This window comes from Centropristis striata, chromosome 11 (genome assembly GCF_030273125.1).
Source record: "Centropristis striata isolate RG_2023a ecotype Rhode Island chromosome 11, C.striata_1.0, whole genome shotgun sequence".
Lineage (NCBI taxonomy): Eukaryota > Metazoa > Chordata > Actinopteri > Perciformes > Serranidae > Centropristis > Centropristis striata.
Genome location: NC_081527.1, coordinates 15,530,155 through 15,552,559, shown reverse-complemented (window position 1 = coordinate 15,552,559; position 22,405 = coordinate 15,530,155). Strand labels below are relative to the sequence as shown.

Below are 22,405 nucleotides of genomic sequence, written 5' to 3'. Positions count from 1 at the left end.
TAAACAGTGCTTTTGGTTTCTCTAAGAATATAATGGTACCATATTTCAAAACAGTCATAAAATATTATTTCTGTACGTATAATCTCACCCTCTACTTATAGATGTGCTTTTGAACTGCTGTAGTTTGAAGTGTGTACAGAAATGAACACCACAATAGACTGTTTGAATCCATTGTAAGATCAGAAAACGTGAGTTGCCACAAACCTTATGTATTTTTCCATCATAAAAACCAAAACATACTCGTTTCTAATCTATTTTTAAGAGATTATATGTGTATGCTTTAGTGACAATGAGCAGCAAAGCAGAACCCCAGAGTTTCCCTTTCTACCTTTTTCTATCCTGTACAATGTTTGAATAGTTGTAGATTGCAGATTTGCAGTAGATTGCTGTTTCAATACTCATTGATTATGTTTTGGCCATTACCAAATACAACTACAACTTTTTTAGACCACATAATCCAATAAATTGCTTGGTTAGATACGTCACATTTTAACTAATTAATTTTTTTCAAGCATTTATAACTGTAGCCTTTATCTTTTATGGCCAAGCAATACTAACCCCTGACCTTGCCTATCACTGTTTACTGTAACTGCACTGCACTCTTAGAATAATTTCATGCCACAGACCCAGTCCAACCCATTTATGTCTTTCTGTCCACCAGTCCTCCCTCTCCGCCCACAGCTGAGGTTACCTGGTCAGCTGGAAGGGGGGCTATAAATGCTTAAAAGCCGCCACTCCCTCCTGAGAATGATTCAAGTGGGCCCACACCTCTAACTGCTGGCAGTTAAAGGGTCACGTAAGCTGCGTTTCCACAGAGAGGCTCGACAACAGTTACTGCTCATCACTCATTCTTCAACTCATCAAAGAGAGAGTATTAGCAACGGGAGAGCAGCTGAGAGGCTGCCGTTAAGGGATCAGCCATGCTTGGAGGCATCCACACAGATTTGTTGGTCACAGTGACTCTACTCTTTCTAGCTCAGACAGGGACTCAGTGTAGGTAAGTGTCGGGATCATTCAGCTTTTATTTGTCAAATTTTAGCTGATGTGTTAATGTTGCTATAGTAGTTATATTAGTGGAAATAAGCGGAAAGTGAATGGGATCTTGTTTTGTTTATCAGAGATTTTATGTATGCATGCCAAAAAGAGAAAAAAAACTGAAACGAGTCTGTGATTATTGTTTTGCTATTTCAGAGCTGAAGATGACTTTTCATTGGTTACTTTACCAGGTTGGAGGAGCAATTCAGGTATGAATTTTTACATTATAAATATTTTACAATTACTATGACTTGTAGATAATCTGTAATCACTATAATTTGTCACAACACGGATTTTGATTAACAGACAACGATACATGCATTAGGGTAGGGCGATTGGACAAATATATTGCTGAGTACACCACTGATTGTGGCCAGCACTGGCAGAGAGAGACAGCGTGTAAAGTAGCATATTTTCACATCTAACTCTATGAATTAAGGGGTTTATTTTAATCAAACTAGAGTTAATGATTGCTAGAACAGTGCACTATCCAACATAGTTTTGGTGAGTTTTATTATGTTGCTATTGAGTATTACAGGTGTACATTTCTGTTAACTAAGGAAAATAAGTGTGAGACTATATCCTTTTATTGCAAAGTTTTTAGTTTATTTTGTCTATTTATTGGCCTGAAGAAGCTAAGGGAGTCTGTAGAACATAATGTAGCTCTCAGCTGAAACTACAGTGGTTTGGGAGTACACACGCACCTGTAGCAATATATCAGGAATAGACAGTTGTTGCGGCCAACGTTGGCTGATTGAAAAATTGTAAATGTCGATATAAAAAATATATATCAATATAAAAAATACATTGATATATTTTTAAATGTGATATGGAATTATAACATATGGCATATATCAATAAAGTTTTAAAAAATTTATTTCTCTCTATATAAATGCTGCTCTTACTGGGGTTTGTCATATTACTTCTTTTGTAATGTTTGCCTATTTCCATAGGCTATTTTTATTTAAATTTGCAATTTATGGAGCTTTGATTTTTTTAAAAACAGTTGTTATACAGTGGAGAGGAAAGTATACATTTGCTCTCACTTTGCGATAAAAATATCGGGATATATATCGTATATCGATATTCAGCCTAAATATAACATGATACGACTTTTGGTCCATATCGCCCAGCCCTACCTGACATGCATATTGTATCTAATAACATATTTGACCCATTTCTTTCCTTTTATAGAATATGTTACAAAGTGTTTCTACGACAAACAGGACAATCTGATTTGTGACTGGAACCAACGAAGAACAGGTACATGATGATAACTGCAAAAATAGCACAGCGATGGATTTCATTAATTAAATCCAATAATGAAATTCAAAGGCAAATGTGTTGACTTTTAAAGTCATCAAGCCAGGTAACGGTTCAGTTAGAGTTCACTTTGGAACTGAGAGATAACTTGCCTGCAGTAACCTTTCATTTTGTCCCACCCCTTCAAGGGGATTTGGAACATCAGTCCACAGTTCTGTTTTAATCTCCAGGCAGGCTGTGACTGTATCCGTGGCTCGCTGCATATCACTAATTGATCTGAAGCAGGCTAATAATCTTTTATAGCCTGGTGCTCTCCCAGGGGCAATCAAAGTAGAGGGCCTGCACTTAAGGTTCAAATTTAGCACAAAACACTCTAAACTGCTATTTTGCATTTAATGATAATTGCGCCACAACAGATGTACTTCTTGTTTTATTACAATAACAAAGACGCGGGAATGGTTTGCTATTTCTGAAGTGATTAAAATGATGACACGACATAAAAGCTCATTCCTAACATGCAGAGTTTAAAATATATTTCACGGTTTTATATCGTGTGACTTAACAAGAATGGAGTGGTCTTTGTCATTGAATTCATACTCTAGAAAGTGTTACATTAGAACTATTTTTGAAAATGAGTCTGAAAGCATTGTGTATTATATTTTCTTCTTGTTCTTTTCACCTCCAGAAGATGTTGTAGGGACTGTTTTAGAGAGCAGTCCACTGGGGCTGGAGGGCGAGGCCTGTTTGGAGTTTTGGCATCTATCCCCGGTTAGTAGTAGTTCAGCACTTCGTGTTCTACTGAAAAACAGCATGGATCTGACAGAAATATGGACCACATCTGTCCTCCCCCGGGATTCTTGGAGACAAGTGTTTGTCCCCTTGAACGCCATCAAACCAGGGACTCAGGTAAAATGGCTTACAACCACATACTTATACTGTATATGGTGATAAAAACATATTATTATTGACATTCTGCTATTTTTTATCAGGTTGTCATCGAAGCAACGTCCCTGGAGGGCCAGTTCGAATTTAACCAGATAGGTGTAAGGAGAGGCTCATGCGGTAAATATCATTTAACTCTTCTTTTACTATGATAGGAAAAAAATAGAAAAATCATACCATATTCAGGTATCAACACGTTCTCACTCCCAACACGTCGAATACTGATGTTTAGTCAGTAGCTGTGACTCTAGAGGGGTCCCTAGAGTGTCCCTATCTGACACTGAAGGACCCTGACAAAGCGTCCCGATCTGGTGAGTTGGGGGTGAGAATGTGTTGCAGGAATACATGGTGATAACAATGTTTATTAAAATTATTACTGTCATAATACTGTCAGATTGGTTCACAATTTTTGTAAGGCAATAAGAATGTTTTCCATTCTTTTGATTAATGATGCATGTATCACTTACAGGATAACTAAGATCATTAAAAATAGTCCATCTATTAACACGAAAAAATAATAATTAATCATTGTTGCTAATCAGCTGTTGCTGGCCAGATGGTGTTGTGATTATAAAGTGATTGTTTACTCGGTCACATCCCCCACAGGAGCACAATGTGAGCCTAACACAGAGTTATGGACAGATGAGTCCACCCGCTGCCTCTGTTCCGGTGGCCAGCTCTCCTGCTCTCCCTCTCAGTGCCCTGAGGGCCAAATCTGCAGTCCTCAAAAAGGAAGCTCCAGTGGGATTTCTGCCTCTGGGACGTGCACTATACACAGTCATACAGACTGCAGCACTTTTGATGGTGTGCTGTTCCGCTTCATGGCCCCCTGCACCTACACTCTGGCTAAAACCTGCTCACCCTCCGAGGCTCTACCCATGTTCAGTGTGGAAGTGGTCAATGAGCAGAACTGGAACTCATCTCTGCCAACGGTTCAGCAGGTCACAGTGAACATGGGGAACTTCAGAGTGTCCCTGCTGAAAAGGCAGACACACCGCGTTGTGGTGAGTAACTTTAAAAAAGGGAACAGAAATTCAGGAAGGCACATATTCTGTGATCCATTGCTTGTGTCTGTATCCTCTGCCAACAGATGAACAATTCTCCACAAAAAGCTAAAATGTCATGCTGCCTTTACAAAGGGAGTTTCTCTGACATTTATAAAAATTAATTTCTGAGCCTGAGCATGCAAATAAGATTTATTGAATGGATGGGTTGGATGTTTATGGGGTTATATGAGGTACTTATCCATAGTCAGTGTATTATCTAATGTAGATGGCAGTCAGCATGCCCCAGTTCGGGGCGAAGAAAGAAAGGTATAGTTGTGCAAAGGGGCATACAGCAAAACACAGTTTAGCCACCTTTAAAAAGGGTTCACCTAAAAAACCTCCATTAGTTTAAGTGTATGCAATTTTAAGAACATTTTCAATGCTTTACCCTGCCGTCAGACAGGCTTGTTTAAGTTTACATGAGGAGAACTGAAGCTGTTATGGATGCTCTCTTCAAAGCCACCAGACCCCACTGACAAAATTTATTTATTTTAACTCGCAGAACATGGTCGTTGCTCGTCTTCCTCTGCCTTAATCGGTTAAATTGTTTGTGTCATTGTGTGACTTTGGTGCATTCAAACTAACCCTTGAAAACAACAGAGTCACACAATAACAAAAAAAATACCTAAGTGATCGAGGCAGCAGTAGACCAGCACCTCCCGTGATCTGCAAGGTAAAATTACCTTTTTTGTCAAAAGAGGTCTGGTGGCTTTGAAGAGAGCATCGATAAAAGCTTAAGTTCTTCATTACAAAGGGCTGTCTGACAGCAAGGTAAAGTGATGAAATTATACAGAACATAGCATGCACTTGAACTGCCATTTACTAGGTAGCTATAATATGTACATTGCTTAGCTCCTGCCTGCTTCTCCAAACTGCCATGCCCAATCTACTGTAGGTATTACACTGACTAAATAAATTCCTCATACAACCCTATTTCAAAACATCCAAAGTACCCTTAAATGGTTTAAAACTTCTGCCTTAGAAACTACAACCATGTAACCATTAACTAATGGCACAATCACACATCACACATTTGAGGACACTTTGAGTGTTTTTGTTTTTGAGTGACTTTTTCCCCCTCTAAAACACACAGTATTCCCACTCCCCAAAGAGTCGTATTTACTATAATACCGTCTGCACTAGAAACGTTTTTGGGCAAATTGCCCAAACGGTGTAATGAGTGTTGAGCTAAGTCATGTACTGAATGGAGTGGTTCCCGTATATGCAGCCCATTCTACCAATAAACTGAGTTTATCTTAAAGTGCAGAGTTTAGAGGCATAATGTCCTGGAGTTATCAGACTTATCAGCTCCCACAGATAGTAGCTATCTCCAGAAAGCTGCTTTTTATGCAAACTGTCACATACAGCAAGTCCATATTGGTGATGACAGCCAGTAAGGAAGTCTAAAATGTATACTGTTCTTCAGGTTAATGGCATCTGGAAGAAGCTTCCACTGAGCATCAGCAGGGGTACTGTCAACATCAAGAGCAACCCTGCTGCTGTTGTACTGGAAACCAGCTTCGGTCTTTCTGTCTCATATGACAACACTGGTGCTGTCAATGTCATCCTACCATCCACTTACTCTGATCAAGTCTGTGGCTTGTGTGGGAACTTTAACCACCTCAGAGGAGATGACTTCAGAAAGCCCGATGGTACAAATGCTCCAGACGCCACAGCTCTGGCTGAGAGCTGGCAGACTGGCCAAAACACTTCCTCCTGTGAAACCATTCTCGTCCCTCATCAGTGTGACCCCCTGGAGGAGGCCGAGTATGCCAGTGAGCAGTACTGTGGAGGCCTCCTTTCTAGCACTGGGCCCTATGCTGCATGCCTATCAGTTCTGGGGGTAGAGAGCTACTTCAGAAACTGTGTGGTTAGCATGTGTGTGACTCATGGTGACCCAGCAGCACTATGCAAGACATTACAGATCTATGCTGATACCTGCCAGGAGGCTGGAGTCATCGTACCTGCATGGAGGAACTCTACATTCTGCCGTATGTTGCTTTATAGCTTCCTGCTTTTATTTCTCTACCCTGTAATTAAAAATAAGGGAAATAATGACTGTAATAATAATACAATAACAGTTACGTTCATGCCCTCTCATCTTTTCTCCCCCTTTCTTGATGCCCTCTCAGCCCTTCAGTGTGAGGGGAACAGCCATTATAACTCATGTGCTGATGGCTGCCCCGAAGTGTGCTCCAGTCTGGATATAGTTGGCTCCTGTGGAAGCTGTGAGGAAAGATGCGAGTGTGACTCTGGCTTTAAATTTAGTGGGGGAAAGTGTGTCCCGGCAGAGGACTGTGGGTGCTGGTACAATGGAAAACACTATGAGGTAAGTAAGGCAGATGAACTGGGAACTATTTCATATTCACCTATTTACTTGTACAGTGCTCAAATTTATTCACACAAATCCCTTTTTGTCTGCAGAAAGGAGCAACATTTGTAGAGGGAGAGTGTGAAAAGGAGTGTGAATGCATGGGTAATAATAACGTGCAGTGCGCTGCAATGCAATGCGCAGACAATGAGGTTTGTAAGGTCAAGGATGGGGTCAAAGGCTGCTTCCCTTTCAAACCCGCCACCTGCAGAGTGTATGGTGACCCGCACTATATCACCTTTGACGGGATGGCGTATGACTTTGAAGGGGGTTGCACTTACACGCTGACTACCACGTGCGGAGGAGAAAGCTCAGTCCAGTTCAGCGTGATTGGACACAACATGCATCCTCCCCTGCAAAACACCCGATCAAAGCTTGAAGCTGTGACACTAGAGGTGGACGAGCTATACCTCACCCTGAATCAGAGTGGAGTGGTCTATGTAAGCATGAAAACTATTTGTAATTCTCTACATATCAAATAATCCCAACTGTTTTATGACACATGGGTGAAACAGTCTGTTGTTCAAATATGTTCCAGTGCATGCAAGCATGTCTCATGACCTGCATGTGCCCCATTTATTGGATTTAGAGCACCATTTTTCTGTATTATCTATGAGTCATTAATGACTATGGCTAATGACTTTAGTATCAACACACCCATGTTTATAGGGGTCAGTTAATGCTCTGTGTCAGGTCATTGGGGGAAGTAACTCGTTTGTCATCTGGAGCTTACAAGAATACACAAACTAATAGCTGACCCACTTGACTTTGCCCTGAACAGCTAGCTGGAAACTAATTGGTTGTACTAAATGCCTGTAGAAGAAAAACATTACTGCTCCGTTTTATGTCAGGCATTCTAAATAAACTCACAAGAATTAACTCATTACAAATTTGTCCTCTCTTTAGGTGAATAATAGCCGTGTCCCACTCCCTCATTCAACCACTGGTGCATATGGCTCAGTGTGGGTCTACCTGAAGAAAAATTATGTCGTCTTGGAGACGACCTTTGGCCTCAGAATGATGATAGATGCGCAGAACAGACTCTTCCTGCAGGTGGATGAGCGCTACAAGTATGAACTGTGTGGACTGTGTGGCACATACTCTGATCGTCAGGATGATGACATCTTGGCACCAGAAGGCCAAAATGCTACTGGGATATTTGAGTTTGGTGACAGCTGGAAGGTGCCAGGCAATAATGAGTAAGCTATTCTACTATAAAGGGAATCTGCGCAAATATTGGTACAAATAAAAATATTGTTATGACATTCTAATACATCCATACCATGACCACTTTAACAGCAGGTGAAATGGAAAGGGTTTTATAGCCACATTAGCAGCATGGCACTAGTCATATTCTATCGGCCTCAGCTGCACTTTGTGTTCAGTGAAGCATATTAAAGAATGCTAACACGTTAAACTAAGACGGTGAACATAGAAAACATTAATAAACATTAGCATGTTAGCATTTTCATTGTTAGCATCTAGCTTATAGCATTTAGCTCAAACCAGCACCTTAGAATAAAAATAACTCAGTCAATGTGGGAGATGCAGCCCTGTTCATTCCTATGATATTTGCACAGTGGCACATGAAAGTTGAAACCAAAACATTTAAACTTCTATGTAAAAAATGATTGCATCTATGGGCCCACAGAGCCCAGACACCTCTTTCGCTATGTAAGTCAATGGGAAAAAGTATTTTTGGGCCCACTAGCATTAAGTGACATACCCGGAAGTTGTACTTCCATGGTCAGACCACTATGTTAAATTCGCTTCAAAGCCTGGTGCTGTCCCTGGGGGCTTGTATCCAAGTGCAGAAACATCTTTTGTATACAGGCAGCTGTTTGTTCTTTACAAATAGGTAATAGCCAAAAGCAACAATCCATTATCAAGCACAGAATCTCACAGCCTGGCTTGCTTGCTTAGTTTATTAAAAACCTTAACTAGTTGTGTACTTATTATGTATCAAAACATACATTTTAACAACCATTAAGAAACCTCATTTACCTAAACTTTTTATGAATTGACACAATAAATCCAAATATCTACACCTTATTTAATTGTCTAAACTTTCACCTCCAGGTGTATTTCCCATCCAAATGATCCCAGACTCTGTGACTATGATGAGGAGAATGAGGCCTACAATGAGTGTTACGCCCTGCTAGGAGATGCCTTCCAGCCCTGCCATGAACACATTCATCCAAGCATCTACCTCAACAGTTGTGTGTATGACTACTGCGCCACAAGTGGTGACCTTCACACCTTATGTGAATCTCTCAAGTCCTATGCAGCAGCATGCCAGGTTGCAGGAGTGGAGCTGCCCTACTGGCAGGCAGACACAGCCTGTGGTGAGTGTTTGAGTCAGACATGAGGATGATGATGACAGTGTGGCTATTCTGGAAAAGAATGTATACTAATATTTGGCTGTAACTAAATTGATGGTGATCTTTTAGCACTAAATATTAGATGAAGTCATTCTGGTCCATTTTCTGTATTTCAAATTCACTGTTTCTCTTTGCTGATAATATCTTCAAAACTCCTGCTGCTGCCTTTCATGTTTGGAATATAAAACATGTTCAGCCCACTGCATGAACAAACCAGGCAACTGCCTAGTTTTAGTCAGGCTGTTTTTTGTTTCTTTGTTTCTTTGTTTTGTTATTGATATAAGGAAAGGGGAGAAATTTGGGGGTTTCCTAACAAAAAATATCTCCTAGGGCACCAAAAAGGAAAGGTGGTAAACTAATTTCCTTTTTTTTTTTGTTTCTTTGTTTGTTTGTTTGGCGTTTTGTTTTGTTGTTGTCCCCATTTCAGCTGACCCCCCAACCACTTCAACTCTTCCAACAACTCCAACTCCTACCTCTCCAACGCCCGATCAGACTTGTAAGAGCATTCAGGATTGGGAAGGTTTATTGGTTACTGGTTTGGATAATCAGTGGCATAATCCAATTCATAATTAACTATTTAAAAAACATTTCAGACTTACCGAATAATGCTTGCCTCCAAAACCTGTACTAACGTCTAATGAATGAATGTATCCAATACGTTAAATGAAATAGCATTTTTTTGTGGGATAATATAGTCTAAAATACAATTATGTTCATATCCTTATATTCCTATGCATTATTAGCTCATAATACTTATAATTCCCATTGTGTTTGTATGATTTTTCATAGTCTGTCCCATAAACTGCGACTTTGACAAAAATGTGTGTGGGTGGGAGCAGCTTGTACAGGACAGTTATGATTGGACGAGACATTCAGGGCTCACCCCATCAAGCTTAACTGGCCCAGACCAAGACCACACCTCTGGAGGTAAAACACAGTTTCAGGCCTCACGATCATATCTGTTGTGTTACTGCATTGGTATTTCATCACTCGTGTTCATTGTGTTATCCCCAATGTTTCTCTAGCTGGTTTCTACATGTATATTGAGGGAAATAGTGCATTCCATGGAGATTCAGCTCGTCTTCTGAGCTCAAATTGCCATTATAATGGCCCACTCTGCCTGCACTTCTGGTACCATATGTATGGTTCAGCCACAGCCATGGCCCTCAATATCTACCTGCTCAAAGACAATAAAGCTACCAAAGTCTGGTCCATGGTGAACAACCAGGGACCAAAATGGCATCTAGGAAATGTTGACATCGGAGTGTCTGGTCCATTTCAAGTAAGTCTGACACTATATACAGACAATATGGGCCTTTACATGATGATCATATTCTATATTGTAAAACATTATGTTATCCTATTACTTCTTTCAGATAATAGTAGAGGGAATTCGAGGCTCTGATGCTCAATCAGATGTCGCCATCGATGACATTTCCATCCACTTTGGCTCATGCTCAGGTGACATTTCCTTCTAACTAAAAGGAGTACAAAAGATTCAACATTTGATTAAAGATCTACTGTATCATAACTTTAAATGTGATATTTCCAAATGTGCAAGTAAGTTGCCATCTCAAACCATGACTGTAACAGATATCTCCGGCTTTAAACAACATCAATATTCACTTCCTTTAGGGAGCTCCCCTGGCCTGGTTAGTGGAACTGAGTTTCCTTCCACAACTGCAGAAGTGCTCTCCCCACACCCAGGTAAGTGCACAGGAAGCATTATTTTATGGGCCACTTGTTTCTGCATTAGAAAGCAGAAGTGTGGTTACAAATTAACATTTATGTCTAGTAAATGTGCAGTGTCTAATTGTACTTGAAGTTATACATTGTCTACAATTTTGGGAAGTTGCATAAGGGCCTCAATACTTAGTTTGTGTTACTTTTTTGCAAATGTTTTCATTATAGTCTGCAGAATGGACTGCAGCTTTGACAACAACCTTTGTAGCTGGAAACAGATGATTACAGATGCTTTTGACTGGACATTTCAGAGTGGTTCCACCCCCAGCCTGATGACTGGGCCCTCTGCTGACCACACTGGTGGTAATATTCTCTTTCTCTATGTAATATTATGGTGACAAATAATATACAAAAAATAAATATCTGAAATAAAAATCTGTCTCACACACCATGTAAAGTGTGTTTGACATTTTGGATCATTTCATTCACATATTCTAGATGGCCACTATCTTTACATCGAGGCCAGCAGCGCATCATATGGAGACACAGCTCGTCTCCTCAGCTCTGAGTGTTCTGACTCTGGTCCTCAGTGTCTGCAGTTCTGGTACCATATGTACGGCTCAGCCGACACAATGGGCCTACATGTTTACCTGCTGCAGGACAGATTAGCCGAAGCTGTTTGGTGGAAGAGAAATGACCAAGGAAATATGTGGCAACTGGCTCAGGTGGACATCACAACAACTGGAGCTTTCCAGGTCAGACATCTTCCACCAGGCACTCAGATGATTTAAAGAATTTCAGCCAAAAATGTTGGTAAACATATTAACTATTGGGAGCATCTAACAAAAAATAAATCTTTTTATCCTGACTCAGATCATCATTGAAGGGCGTAGAGGCTCAAACGAAGAGTCTGATGTGGCAATAGATGATGTAAAACTTTATCGTGGTCGATGCTCCGGTAAGAAACACAATTAAGTACACTAATTAAATATCACTAAACCCTAAAAATGTTGATTTAAAATTATATTTACAACTGTTGCAGATCTGAGTGGTGGTGTGGCAACAAGTGGTCCTGAAACTGGTGGAAACACAGCCCCTCCAAGTGTCCCTGTTCCAACCACTACAGCTCCAGAGCCTCCTCTGGTCAATGTTACTGCTCTGCTCCCCGTTACAGCTCAGCCCCCTGTAGCAAATATCACCATACCTCCAATCATGGAAGCAACAACAGACCTTATTAATACGGGAAATGTTACTGAAGCTTCAGATAACGGACAACCACAGCGTTCAGGTACAGTCCCAATTCCACAGCAGCTCCTGTACACTCCTGATGTTGGGACCTCTATTATTCATGTTTTTCTCATTCAGTTTTTGTGATTTCAAGCAATCTTAACATGCATGTAACTTTTGTTTCCAGTATGCCAGCTCAACTGCAATTTTGAACAAGATCTATGTCAGTGGAGTCAACTTGTTACTGATGTTTTTGACTGGACGAGGCATAGAGGCACCACACCTACTGTGATGACAGGGCCTTCTTCAGATCACACCACTGGAGGTAATTAGCCTGCTGACAAAGGCCAAGAAAAGTTGATGTAGAACTGTCAGCAAACTCTTTGCCAGCGACAGCTTTCTTTGTTATTGAAATATTTCTTCCTTGCCAAACCGGAATGGCAGATTGTCTGGCCAAGCGTTTCTGATGTGCTGTCATTTATTGAGATATCTTTCCTTTTCCTTGTTAAGGATGTGTCAGTAGTGGGGAGGGGCCCCATCTTAGTCGATTAGTTGACCAGACATGCATTTTGGTCTAAGTCGACTAGGATTCTTTGATCAATTATCTGTTTTGTTTGTGTTTTTATTTTCACACTGAATGAGTTATTTCCAAGAAATGTATGAGAATATCTCTGGTAAACACAAGATTTAAGGTGGTGATACTGCATGGATATTTGTGGAGCAACTCATTTTTACAGATCAGTGAATTAAATCAAGTAATTGATTCATTTAAAAAAATGTATTATTGTTAGTTGACTAAGAATTTGTTTAGTCACAAAGGTGAGTACTGCTACTTGTAAATCATATCATTTATTTGCCATTCAGTGTTAAAAGACATTTGTATTGTCTACATTTAGCAACTTGTTTTAGCTGCAAATTGACATGCCTTGAACTTGTAACATTATTTAAGGAAACTTTCTATTACAGTCTGCATTACTCAAGTTTACCTAACTGTTATGTCCTTCATCAGATGGCCACTATCTTTACATCGAGGCCAGCAGCGCATCATATGGAGACACAGCTCGTCTCCTCAGCTCTGAGTGTTCTGACTCTGGTCGTCAGTGTCTGCAGTTCTGGTACCATATGTATGGCTCAGCAGATACAATGGGCCTCCATGTTTACCTGCTGCAGGACAGATTAGCCGAGGCTGTTTGGTGGAAGAGAAATGACCAAGGAAATATGTGGCAGCTGGCTCAGGTGGACATCACAACAACTGGAGCTTTCCAGGTCAGACATTTTCCACCAGGCACTCAGATGATTTAAAGAATTTCAGCCAAAAATGTTTTTTAAAAATATTAGCTATGGTGACATCTTACAAACAAAAAATCGTTTTCATCCTAACTCAGATCATCATTGAAGGGCGTAGAGGCTCAAACGAAGAGTCCGATGTGGCAATAGATGATGTAAAACTTTATCGTGGTCGATGCTCCGGTAAGAAACATAATTAAGTACACTAATTAAATATCACTAAACCCTAAAAATGTTGATATAAAATTATATTTATAACTGCTGCAGATCTGAGTGGTGGTGTGGCAACAAGTGGTCCTGAAACTGATGGAAACACAGCCCCTCCAAGTGTCCCTGTTCCAACCACTACAGCTCCAGAGCCTCCTCTGGTCAATGTTACTGCTCTGCTCCCCGTTACAGCTCAGCCCCCTGTTGCAAATGTCACCATACCTCACATAGTGGAAGCAACAACAGACTTCTTTAATGCGGGCAATGTTACTGAAGCTTCAGACAACAGACCACCACCGCATTCAGGTACAGTCCCAATTCCACAGCAGCTCCTGTACACCCGATGCTGGGACCTCTGTTATTCATGTTTTCCACATTCAGTTTTTGTGATTTTGAGCAATCTTAAGATGCATGTAACTTTTGTTTCCAGCATGCCAGCTCAACTGCAATTTTGAACAAGATCTATGTCAGTGGAGTCAACTTGTTACTGATGTTTTTGATTGGACGAGGCATAGAGGCACCACACCTACTGTGATGACAGGGCCTTCTTCAGATCACACCACTGGAGGTAATTAGCCTTCTGACAAAGGTCAAGAAAAGTTGATGTAGAACTGTCAGCACACTCTTTGCCAGTCTGACACCAGCTACAGTCACAAATAAGTAATGGGGGAAAACCCTATTTGTTGAATTATTTCTTCCTTGCCAAACCAGTCAAACAAGCCAAGTGTTTTTGATGTACTGTATGTTTTCAAGATAGCTTTTCGTTTGCATGCTGAGGATGTGCCATTTGTAGGGGGTTTTTACAGAATGATTAGTGGGCAAAATTGTATCAGTGTTAGTCGATTAAGAATTACTTTAGTGATAGAGAGCCCTGTAGAGTACAGCTGCTGCCTATAAATGATGTCATTGTTTGCCTTTCAAAGAGATTTGTATTATACAATATGCATTATACATTTAGCATTTAGCAACCAGTTTAATTTACTCTTCTGTCCTTAATCAGATGGCCACTATCTTTACATCGAAGCCAACAGCGCATCATATGGAGACACAGCTCGTCTCCTCAGCTCTGAGTGTCCTGACTCTGGTCCTCAGTGTCTGCAGTTCTGGTACCATATGTACGGCTCAGCAGATACAATGGGCCTACAAGTTTACCTGCTGCAGGACAGATTAGCCGAGGCTGTTTGGTGGACAAGAAATGACCATGGAAATATGTGGCAACTGGCTCAGGTGGACTTTACAACAACTGGAGCTTTCCAGGTGATATGTTTTCTTTTTCCTAACCTGTCTAATATTGAATGTTTGAAACCTGCAGAGCAAAACACTTATAATGTACTACAATAAATAGGTGTAACTGGATTTCGTGAATCTGTATGATAACTGTATAACAGGTATATTATGCTTTACCTGTTCTTTTTAAATATAGATTATATTTGAGGGGCGAAGAGGTTCCAATGATCAGTCTGATGTTGCCATAGATGATGTATCTCTTCACCGCGGGCACTGCAGAGGTAAATCTGTTTTCCTACCGACATTCATTTAGTTCACAACCCTAACTAAAAATGTGACTGACTTGATTGTAAAACATGGTTACAGACGTGGCTCAACCAACAAACCCTGCTCCAACAACCTTCAATCCAGTTGCAACAGAAGGTCCAGAGTTTCCTACAGCAAACAGCTCAACTGCTACACAACCACAAACATCAACTTCATCTATCCCACAGCCACCATCAACAACTTCCTCTACAACAACAACTGCCATGACAACAGCAGCAACTTCTAGTGATACACACACCACAACAAAACAAGCAACAACTGTAACCCCCAACACTTCCAATCCTGACGTCCCAACAACAACACCAGAGTTACTAATGACATCAACACCAATCACAACAACCACAGCTGGACCCCAGACTACAGCTAGACCCCACATACCAACAACAAAGCACCCAGGAGTTGAAACATCAGAGCAACCACAACTTCAAACCACAGCTCAACCACAACCCCCAACAACAGCTGGACCACAACCCCCAACAACAGCTAGACCACAACCTCCAACCACGGCTAGACCACAACCTCCAACCACAGATAGACCCCAACCTACAACAACAGCTAGACCACAACCACCAACAACAGCTAGACCACAACCACCAACAACAGCTAGACCACAACCTCCAACCACAGCTGGACCACAACCTCCAACCACAGCTAGACCACAACCTCCAACAACAGCTGGAACACAACCTCCAACTACAGATAGACCCCAACCTACAACAACAGCTGGATCACAACCTCCAACAACAACTAGACCACAACCTACAACAACATCTGAACCACAACCTCCACACACAGCTAAGCCACAACCAACAACAGGTGGACCTCAACCTACAACAACAGCTAGACCACAACCTACAACAACAGCTGGACCGACAACAACAGGTGAACCTACAACAACAACTGGACCAACAACAACAGCTGGACCACAACCTACAATAACAGCTAGACCACAACCTACAACAACAGCTGGACCACAACCGACAACAACAGCTGGACCTACAACAACAGGTGAACCTACAACAACAACTGGACCAACAACAACAGCTGGACCACAACCTACAATAACAGCTAGACCACAACCTACAACAACAGCTGGACCACAACCGACAACAACAGCTGGACCTACAACAACAGCTGGACCACAACCTACAACAACAGCTGGACCAACAACAACAGCTGGACCTACAACAACAGCTGGACCACAATCTACAACAACAGCTGCACCTACAACAACAGCTGGACCGACAACAACAGTAAAACCACAACCTACAACAACAGGTGTACCTACAACAACAGCTGGGCCACAACACACAACAGCTGGACCAGAGCCTACAACAACAGCAGGACCACAACCCCCAACAACAGCTGGACCTACAACAACAGCTGCAGCACAACCTACAACAACAACTAGACCAGCGCCTACAACAACAACTGGGTCTACAACAACAGCTAGACCACAATATCCAACAACAGCTGTATCAAGTAAGTAAAAAGTTTACATTTCCCTATATAAAGGGTAATCGGACTGGTTTTCCCATATGTATACCAGTCGCAAAATTCACATGTGAACTAAGGAACTCCATGTTTTAGACTAAGTATAAACTTCTTCTCCCCCTCTCTGTCTCTCTAGCACCCTCCTGCCCAGAGAACAGTCATTACACCACTTGTGTCCCTACCTGCCAACCAACCTGTCAACAACTGAATGGCCCACCACGCTGCAGTGATGATGAGTCTTGTGTGCAGGGATGTGTATGTAATGAAGGCTATGTGCAGAAATGGAGGGCCTGTGTGCCTATCCAACAATGCGGTTGTGTGGACAGGAATGGCACCAAACATCAGGTGAGAGACAGAATGACAATTTGCACAAACTATATATAGGGTCAAATACTTCTTAGGTCTTTCTCACAGCCTGACCATTAATGCCCAAAATGGTGCATATGGACATTGATATCCTAGAAGTATGATTATTCTCTCTTTCTTGCCAGTTCAATGACGTGTGGTACACCAATCACTGCAGTCAGAAATGTAAATGTGATGAAGACGACGGCGTGGGGGAGATTGACTGCGAGGACAAGGATCAGTGCTATGGAAATGCTGTCTGTCTTCAAAATGATGAGGGCGATTATTACTGCCAGTCTACAGGTGCTGTAAATGCCAACATTTACCTCTGTGATGAATCTAAACCATTGCATCTTGTTCACTCACTTATAAACTGCTCTACACTTGTTGCTCCACAGGCTTCAGTGAGTGCACTATCAGGGGAGACCCGGAGTACAGAACCTTTGACCACATGAAGCATGACTTTGATGGTGAGCACTCATATGTGCTGATCCGGACCGACAACTTACCAAATAACATTCCACATGTCTACATCGAGGGCATCAATACTGTGGATGACGACAATGATAGTCAGGAAGATGGTGATAGTAGCAGTGAAGAAGACCACAGCCGCAGAGATAGCGACGAAGATGATGATGATGATGATGATGATGATGACGAAGATTATGACAGTGAGGAGGACGAGGAACACCACCGATTACAAGAGCTTAAGATCAGAGTGTACGATCACACCGTGCTACTCAAGAAGAAACTGAGGCTGGTTGTGAGTATCAAGGGCATTTTTAACAACACACTGCCTCCATCTCATTTTCCTGCGGCTCCTTTTTCACCAGACACACTATTTCGTTCATGGGATAATATCATCATATTTTTGCCCACCCACAGACATTTGTGAAAGCGCTGAGGGAAATAACCAGTCCTCCTTCATATTTTCTCTGTGAGGTGTTACGACAGCAGTGAGGCAGATGATGCGTGCTAAATTATGCTCTGTCATATGTTATTTCCCTACTGGCACTTTTACACATGTTTATGTGTGTGTGAGAGCAAGAGAAAGGAAAAGAGAGAGAGAAAGGAAGGGAGGGCATGTTAAAAAAAATCTGCAATATTGACATTTTTAAATGGCAGGCTGAGCCATGTCTTTTTAAAAAGGCCTGCACACAGTAGATTGCATTCAATATCCAAGAGACGGTAGTACTCAAGGTTGAGCATATTCAAGGAGTAACATATTTTTTAATTAGCTTATATTTTGTATAAAGTTTCATACAATTATGAGTATTTGTTTAAAGAAATCAGAATTCATAACATTACCGTGGTCAGAGAGTGAAAAGAGTGTTTTCAATATTACAACTGGAATATCTATATATATTCAACAATATGTTTTATTCATGTTTTTTTAAACAGTCTGAATCAAACCCGCCCAAACATGACTGGACAATACTATTTGTACTAGAAACTAGGGATGGGAATAATTAATTGATGATCAGTTAATGGTCGTTAAGAATTTGTTAGATCATAGAGTTTGTAATCGATCTGTGTGTTTTTTAATTCAATTTTATCTATGACTGCTTATCAGTACTCCCTAAACTGAAACACTCCCGAGCGTTCAGTTCTGCGGCCGTGCGTGAATAAGCCAATGAGCTGAGAATTAAGTAGAATAAAGCTACAGTTTGCAAACTGAAAGTTGCAATAACAATTATAAAACACACAAAACTAGCTTACTGTATTAAACCTTGCTAGCATGAATTACTCTGTAATTCTGTAAAAACTAGGTTTAATTTCATCCAAAACTTATTTAAACACAAAGCACATTTAAATATGAAAGATTACTGTGCAAACTAAACTCATGCTTCTTCGGGGGGTGCTAAAACATAAAACATTGAACTCCTTGACGTTATCTTTACAGTATGACCTCACTTGACTTATTGACGTTATTTTTACGATGGACAGGAAGTCTCTTTTTGTCCTTTCGAAATAAAAGCGTCCTTTATCAAAACGGGCTTTTGCATAGTCCTATAAATATATATATTTTATTTTGCCCATGCATGCATGATTTTATAGATACTGCAGAATGTATAAAACAAAGTGATTCATTGATCGTTAACGTTATAGATGCTCGAGTTGGCAGGTTTCTTCCAACCGCCCATCCCTACTAGAAACGGAAATCTACAAATGGAGACCAGAAAGCTATGCTTCCATAGTCTACAGTTTCTGCATTAAGCAGATATGTTTATAGAGATTAATCAGACAGTTGCCAAGATATTTATTTTTGAACAAGATCTCCAACCTAAATGACTTATATGAGCGTTAGTCAAAATGAGGGAACACATCAATATACATACACGTACGGTTCATGTAAGGCTGCAGTTTTTGTGAATTAAGGCTACAAAACCACTGATCTGGGTTAAAGGCAAAAAACTTCCTGGTAAGGCGTTATAAAAGACAGTTTAAACATGAAATTAATGTACGTAAATACCAGTAGTGAAGTAGTTACGAGGGGGGTGGGATCCATCCATGGAGACGTGCAGGTAGGTCTGGGACGATAACAAATTTTGCTGGACGATATATTGTCCCACAAATTATTGCTGATAAACGATATTACTGTCAACATGATAATATATCATAATAATGCACACCCTTTCAAATACAATACACTTTTATTTCTCAGTGTTTTTTACCATTGTAATTTTAAGAACGTTTAAATATCCTAAATAAATAAAACAAACTTTTTTTTTTTTTTTTTTTTTTTAAAGGGCAGCATTTATTTTGCGATGTAGCAAACTCCACTTTCTGTGAGCGCACAGCGTTTATATTTACTTTGTCGACCAGTGTTGACTGTCGGGACGAAGGCTCTGCATCTCCAGGTGCAGTTTTTTTCCCCAGCTGGGAAAACTGGGTCGGGTGGTTCTGCTTTAGATGGGCATGCAAGTTTGTTGTGGTGGCTTTTTTTGTTGCCACCACTTTTGAACAAATTCGGCATACAGGCTCGTCCGTGTGTTGATGGGCTCACCTTTTTCATTCGGTTTGAAACCGACATATTCCCACACCGGGGCTGTGGCATTTGGCTTTGCAATCATCTTTTTTCCTCGCGTTGCTCCGCACGAGGCTCACCTGCTGCACTCTGTGTGTAGCCAATGCTAGCGGCCCAGCCTTCCCCACAGAGACAAAGAGACTGGATGACTGACAGGAGGGTTCACTCCGCTCATTCTGCTATGGAACAAAAGCGCCCAGGTGCTGAGATCGAGCACAGAGTGAACCCTCTTGTCATCCAGCCTGCTTGGAGGCAACAGACGAGGAAAACAAACACGCATGCGCATGGCGATATATCGAGGCCGGCAAAATTATTGAGCTCATTTAATTTATCGTGCGATTAATTGATTTATTGATTATCGGCCCAGGCCTACGTGCAGGTAGTAGTGTTGGGCGATATAGACCAAAAGTCTTATCCCGATATATTCAGGCTGAATATCGGTATACGATATATATCCCGATGTTTTTATTACAAAGTGAGAGCAAATGTTCAGTCAAAGTCAAAGCCAAATATGACATGTCACAAGTTTTATTGAAACTGTTTATTTAGGTGACTGTATAACAACAGAAGTACCTTTTTTTTTTTTTTTTTTTTAAATCAAAGCTCCATAAAGTGCACGTTTAAATAAAAAAATATCTGAAATAAAAATAGCCTGTGAAACAAAATAGGCCAATTGTTTTTTGGAAATAAATATATTTATATGAGAAAAGAATAACGAACATTACAAAAAACTAAATATGACAAACCCTAGTAAGGGCAGCATTTATATATAAAGAAAGAAAAAAAAAAACTACATCGATATATGTGATATGGTCTTATTCCATATCACATTTAAAGATATATTGATATATATTTTTATATTGATATATCGCCCAGCCCTAGCAGGTAGCATACATAAAAAAAAATATGTTATGTCAATCCCTGCACACAATGTGCATAATCATAGATAAAAATAATACTACATAGACAAGTCCACTTAAATATGATATCTTGTACTGATACATCCCCTCTCTGTCTCTCTTCAGGTGGATGGAAGGAGAACTAATACTCCCGCCTCACCAACTCCTGGTCTAAAGATCTGGAGGCATTCATCTCGCATCTACCTGATGACAGACTTTGGTCTTACAGTGGAGTTTGACGGACACAGCACAGCAGGTAACTGATCTTCACTGCATAAAACAAATCTAGTAGAAATAGCTGTAGTAGAATTTGTAGGTTTCAAACCAATTCTTAAATCACAATTTATTATCCCATCCCATGTCAATGGATGAGTTGTGTTCTGTGAATTAAATAACATTGGTTTGTTTTATGTTGTTTCTACAGAGATCACTCTGCCACACATATATAAAAGGAAGGTGGGAGGTCTGTGCGGGAACTTTGACGGTAGAAAACGGAATGACTTGATGAAGCCAGATGGTAGCAGGGCCAGGAGCGTTCAAGAGTTTGGAGAGAGCTGGAGAGTGTGAATATCACAATATCACAAATACCCTGTGAAGGTTTTCTACCCCAAGAAGAAACATACCTGTACACAAGAAAAACAGAATTAATACGGACTTCCTTTTTCTCCTTTACCTCCAGCTTTTTTCTGTATATCATAGAAAGTATAACAAAATAGTTCTTTACTGCACCCACATTGTTCTGGGATTTTGCATTGTCTCAAAGATCTGATGTCCAGTTTTCAAGTTCATTTGAGGAACTTTATGAAGCCGGAAGGTACCAAACGTTACTCTGAAATCTCACTTTTTCTAAGAAATCTTTGTGACAATATATCTATATATATATATGTGTGTGTATCAATGCCAATCACACTATTTATTCAAAGATTCTGTTCTCACAGCTGTGCATACACTGTTAGATGATATTGATAATGCATATCTATAAATGGATTATTTATCACTATCTGATACCGTCAGAAAAAAACTCAATGTGCAATAAATGATAATACAACATGTTGCTTGCACATGCTCATCATGTATATCTGAATAGCAGTGCTTTGTTAGGTTTTCTATTGACTATTCCCTGTTCTGATAAACATGCACTTGTTTCACCTTTTGTCTAGTCATTCAGTCTCACGTGTAGCGACAACTGCATTCCTGGCATATTTACAGCGTTTGTTCTAATTATTAGGAAAAAACTGTTAGACTACTTCTGTAACATGATAGTTTTATGTCAAGTCAAGTATGTTTTTCCTGGTAGACAAAAGGGTTGTTGTCGTCAGCCGTGTGCCTAGATAAATAAGCCTTGGTTAGACTCAGCAGCCACACACATGTGTGGCTGGATCATGGATCGGATCGTATTGTGCTTCTTTCTCCTGTTGTGGTTGCTACCTCTCCATGATGGTAAGTGAAACATTATCACATTTAATTTTTAACAGTTTGATAAAGGAAAGTCATGGCATATTTATTTCATAATGCAGAAATATGTTTAAGTGATATAAACTACTTTTTTTTAATTTTATTTGTTATTTTCAACATTGTAGATTAATACTGAAGACAGCAAAACTATGAAAGAACACATACGGAATTATGTATTAAAAAAAGAA

At 40.3% G+C, this 22,405-nt stretch overlaps 1 protein-coding gene across 3 annotated transcripts; it reads left to right on the top strand.

The window, feature by feature from the left end:
• The first annotated feature begins 769 nt into the window (after positions 1–769).
• On the top strand, positions 770–21,475 carry LOC131981114 (zonadhesin-like). Of its 3 annotated transcripts, none has more exons than XM_059345419.1 (33): positions 770–997; positions 1,192–1,244; positions 2,230–2,298; positions 2,984–3,204; positions 3,288–3,360; positions 3,847–4,244; positions 5,713–6,277; positions 6,419–6,615; positions 6,711–7,097; positions 7,564–7,856; positions 8,737–9,002; positions 9,466–9,534; positions 9,828–9,965; positions 10,064–10,320; positions 10,415–10,499; positions 10,674–10,745; positions 10,950–11,081; positions 11,220–11,476; positions 11,595–11,679; positions 11,764–12,009; positions 12,136–12,273; positions 12,958–13,214; positions 13,334–13,418; positions 13,503–13,748; positions 13,873–14,010; positions 14,443–14,699; positions 14,866–14,950; positions 15,036–16,478; positions 16,627–16,835; positions 16,982–17,138; positions 17,234–17,598; positions 20,889–21,018; positions 21,187–21,475. In XM_059345419.1, the coding sequence occupies exons 1-33, from the start codon at positions 921–923 to the stop codon at positions 21,327–21,329; spliced, it is 7,593 nt and encodes a 2,530-aa protein (XP_059201402.1). In that variant the 5' UTR covers positions 770–920; the 3' UTR covers positions 21,330–21,475. The 3 variants fall into 3 exon arrangements, with proteins under 3 accessions (XP_059201402.1, XP_059201401.1, XP_059201403.1); XM_059345418.1 differs by having other exon boundaries at positions 10,950–11,084; XM_059345420.1 differs by lacking the exon at positions 9,466–9,534 and having other exon boundaries at positions 10,950–11,084.
• Positions 21,476–22,405: the final 930 nt, after the last annotated feature.

Coding starts and splice junctions, on each gene's coding strand:
- LOC131981114 (XM_059345418.1), top strand. CDS start 921: ATGCTTGGAGGCATCCACACAGATTTGTTGGTCACAGTGACTCTACTC. Junction 9,003..9,465: donor GCAGGCAGACACAGCCTGTG/GTGAGTGTTTGA, acceptor TCCCCATTTCAG/CTGACCCCCCAACCACTTCA. Junction 11,085..11,219: donor CTCTGCTGACCACACTGGTG/GTAATATTCTCT, acceptor CACATATTCTAG/ATGGCCACTATCTTTACATC.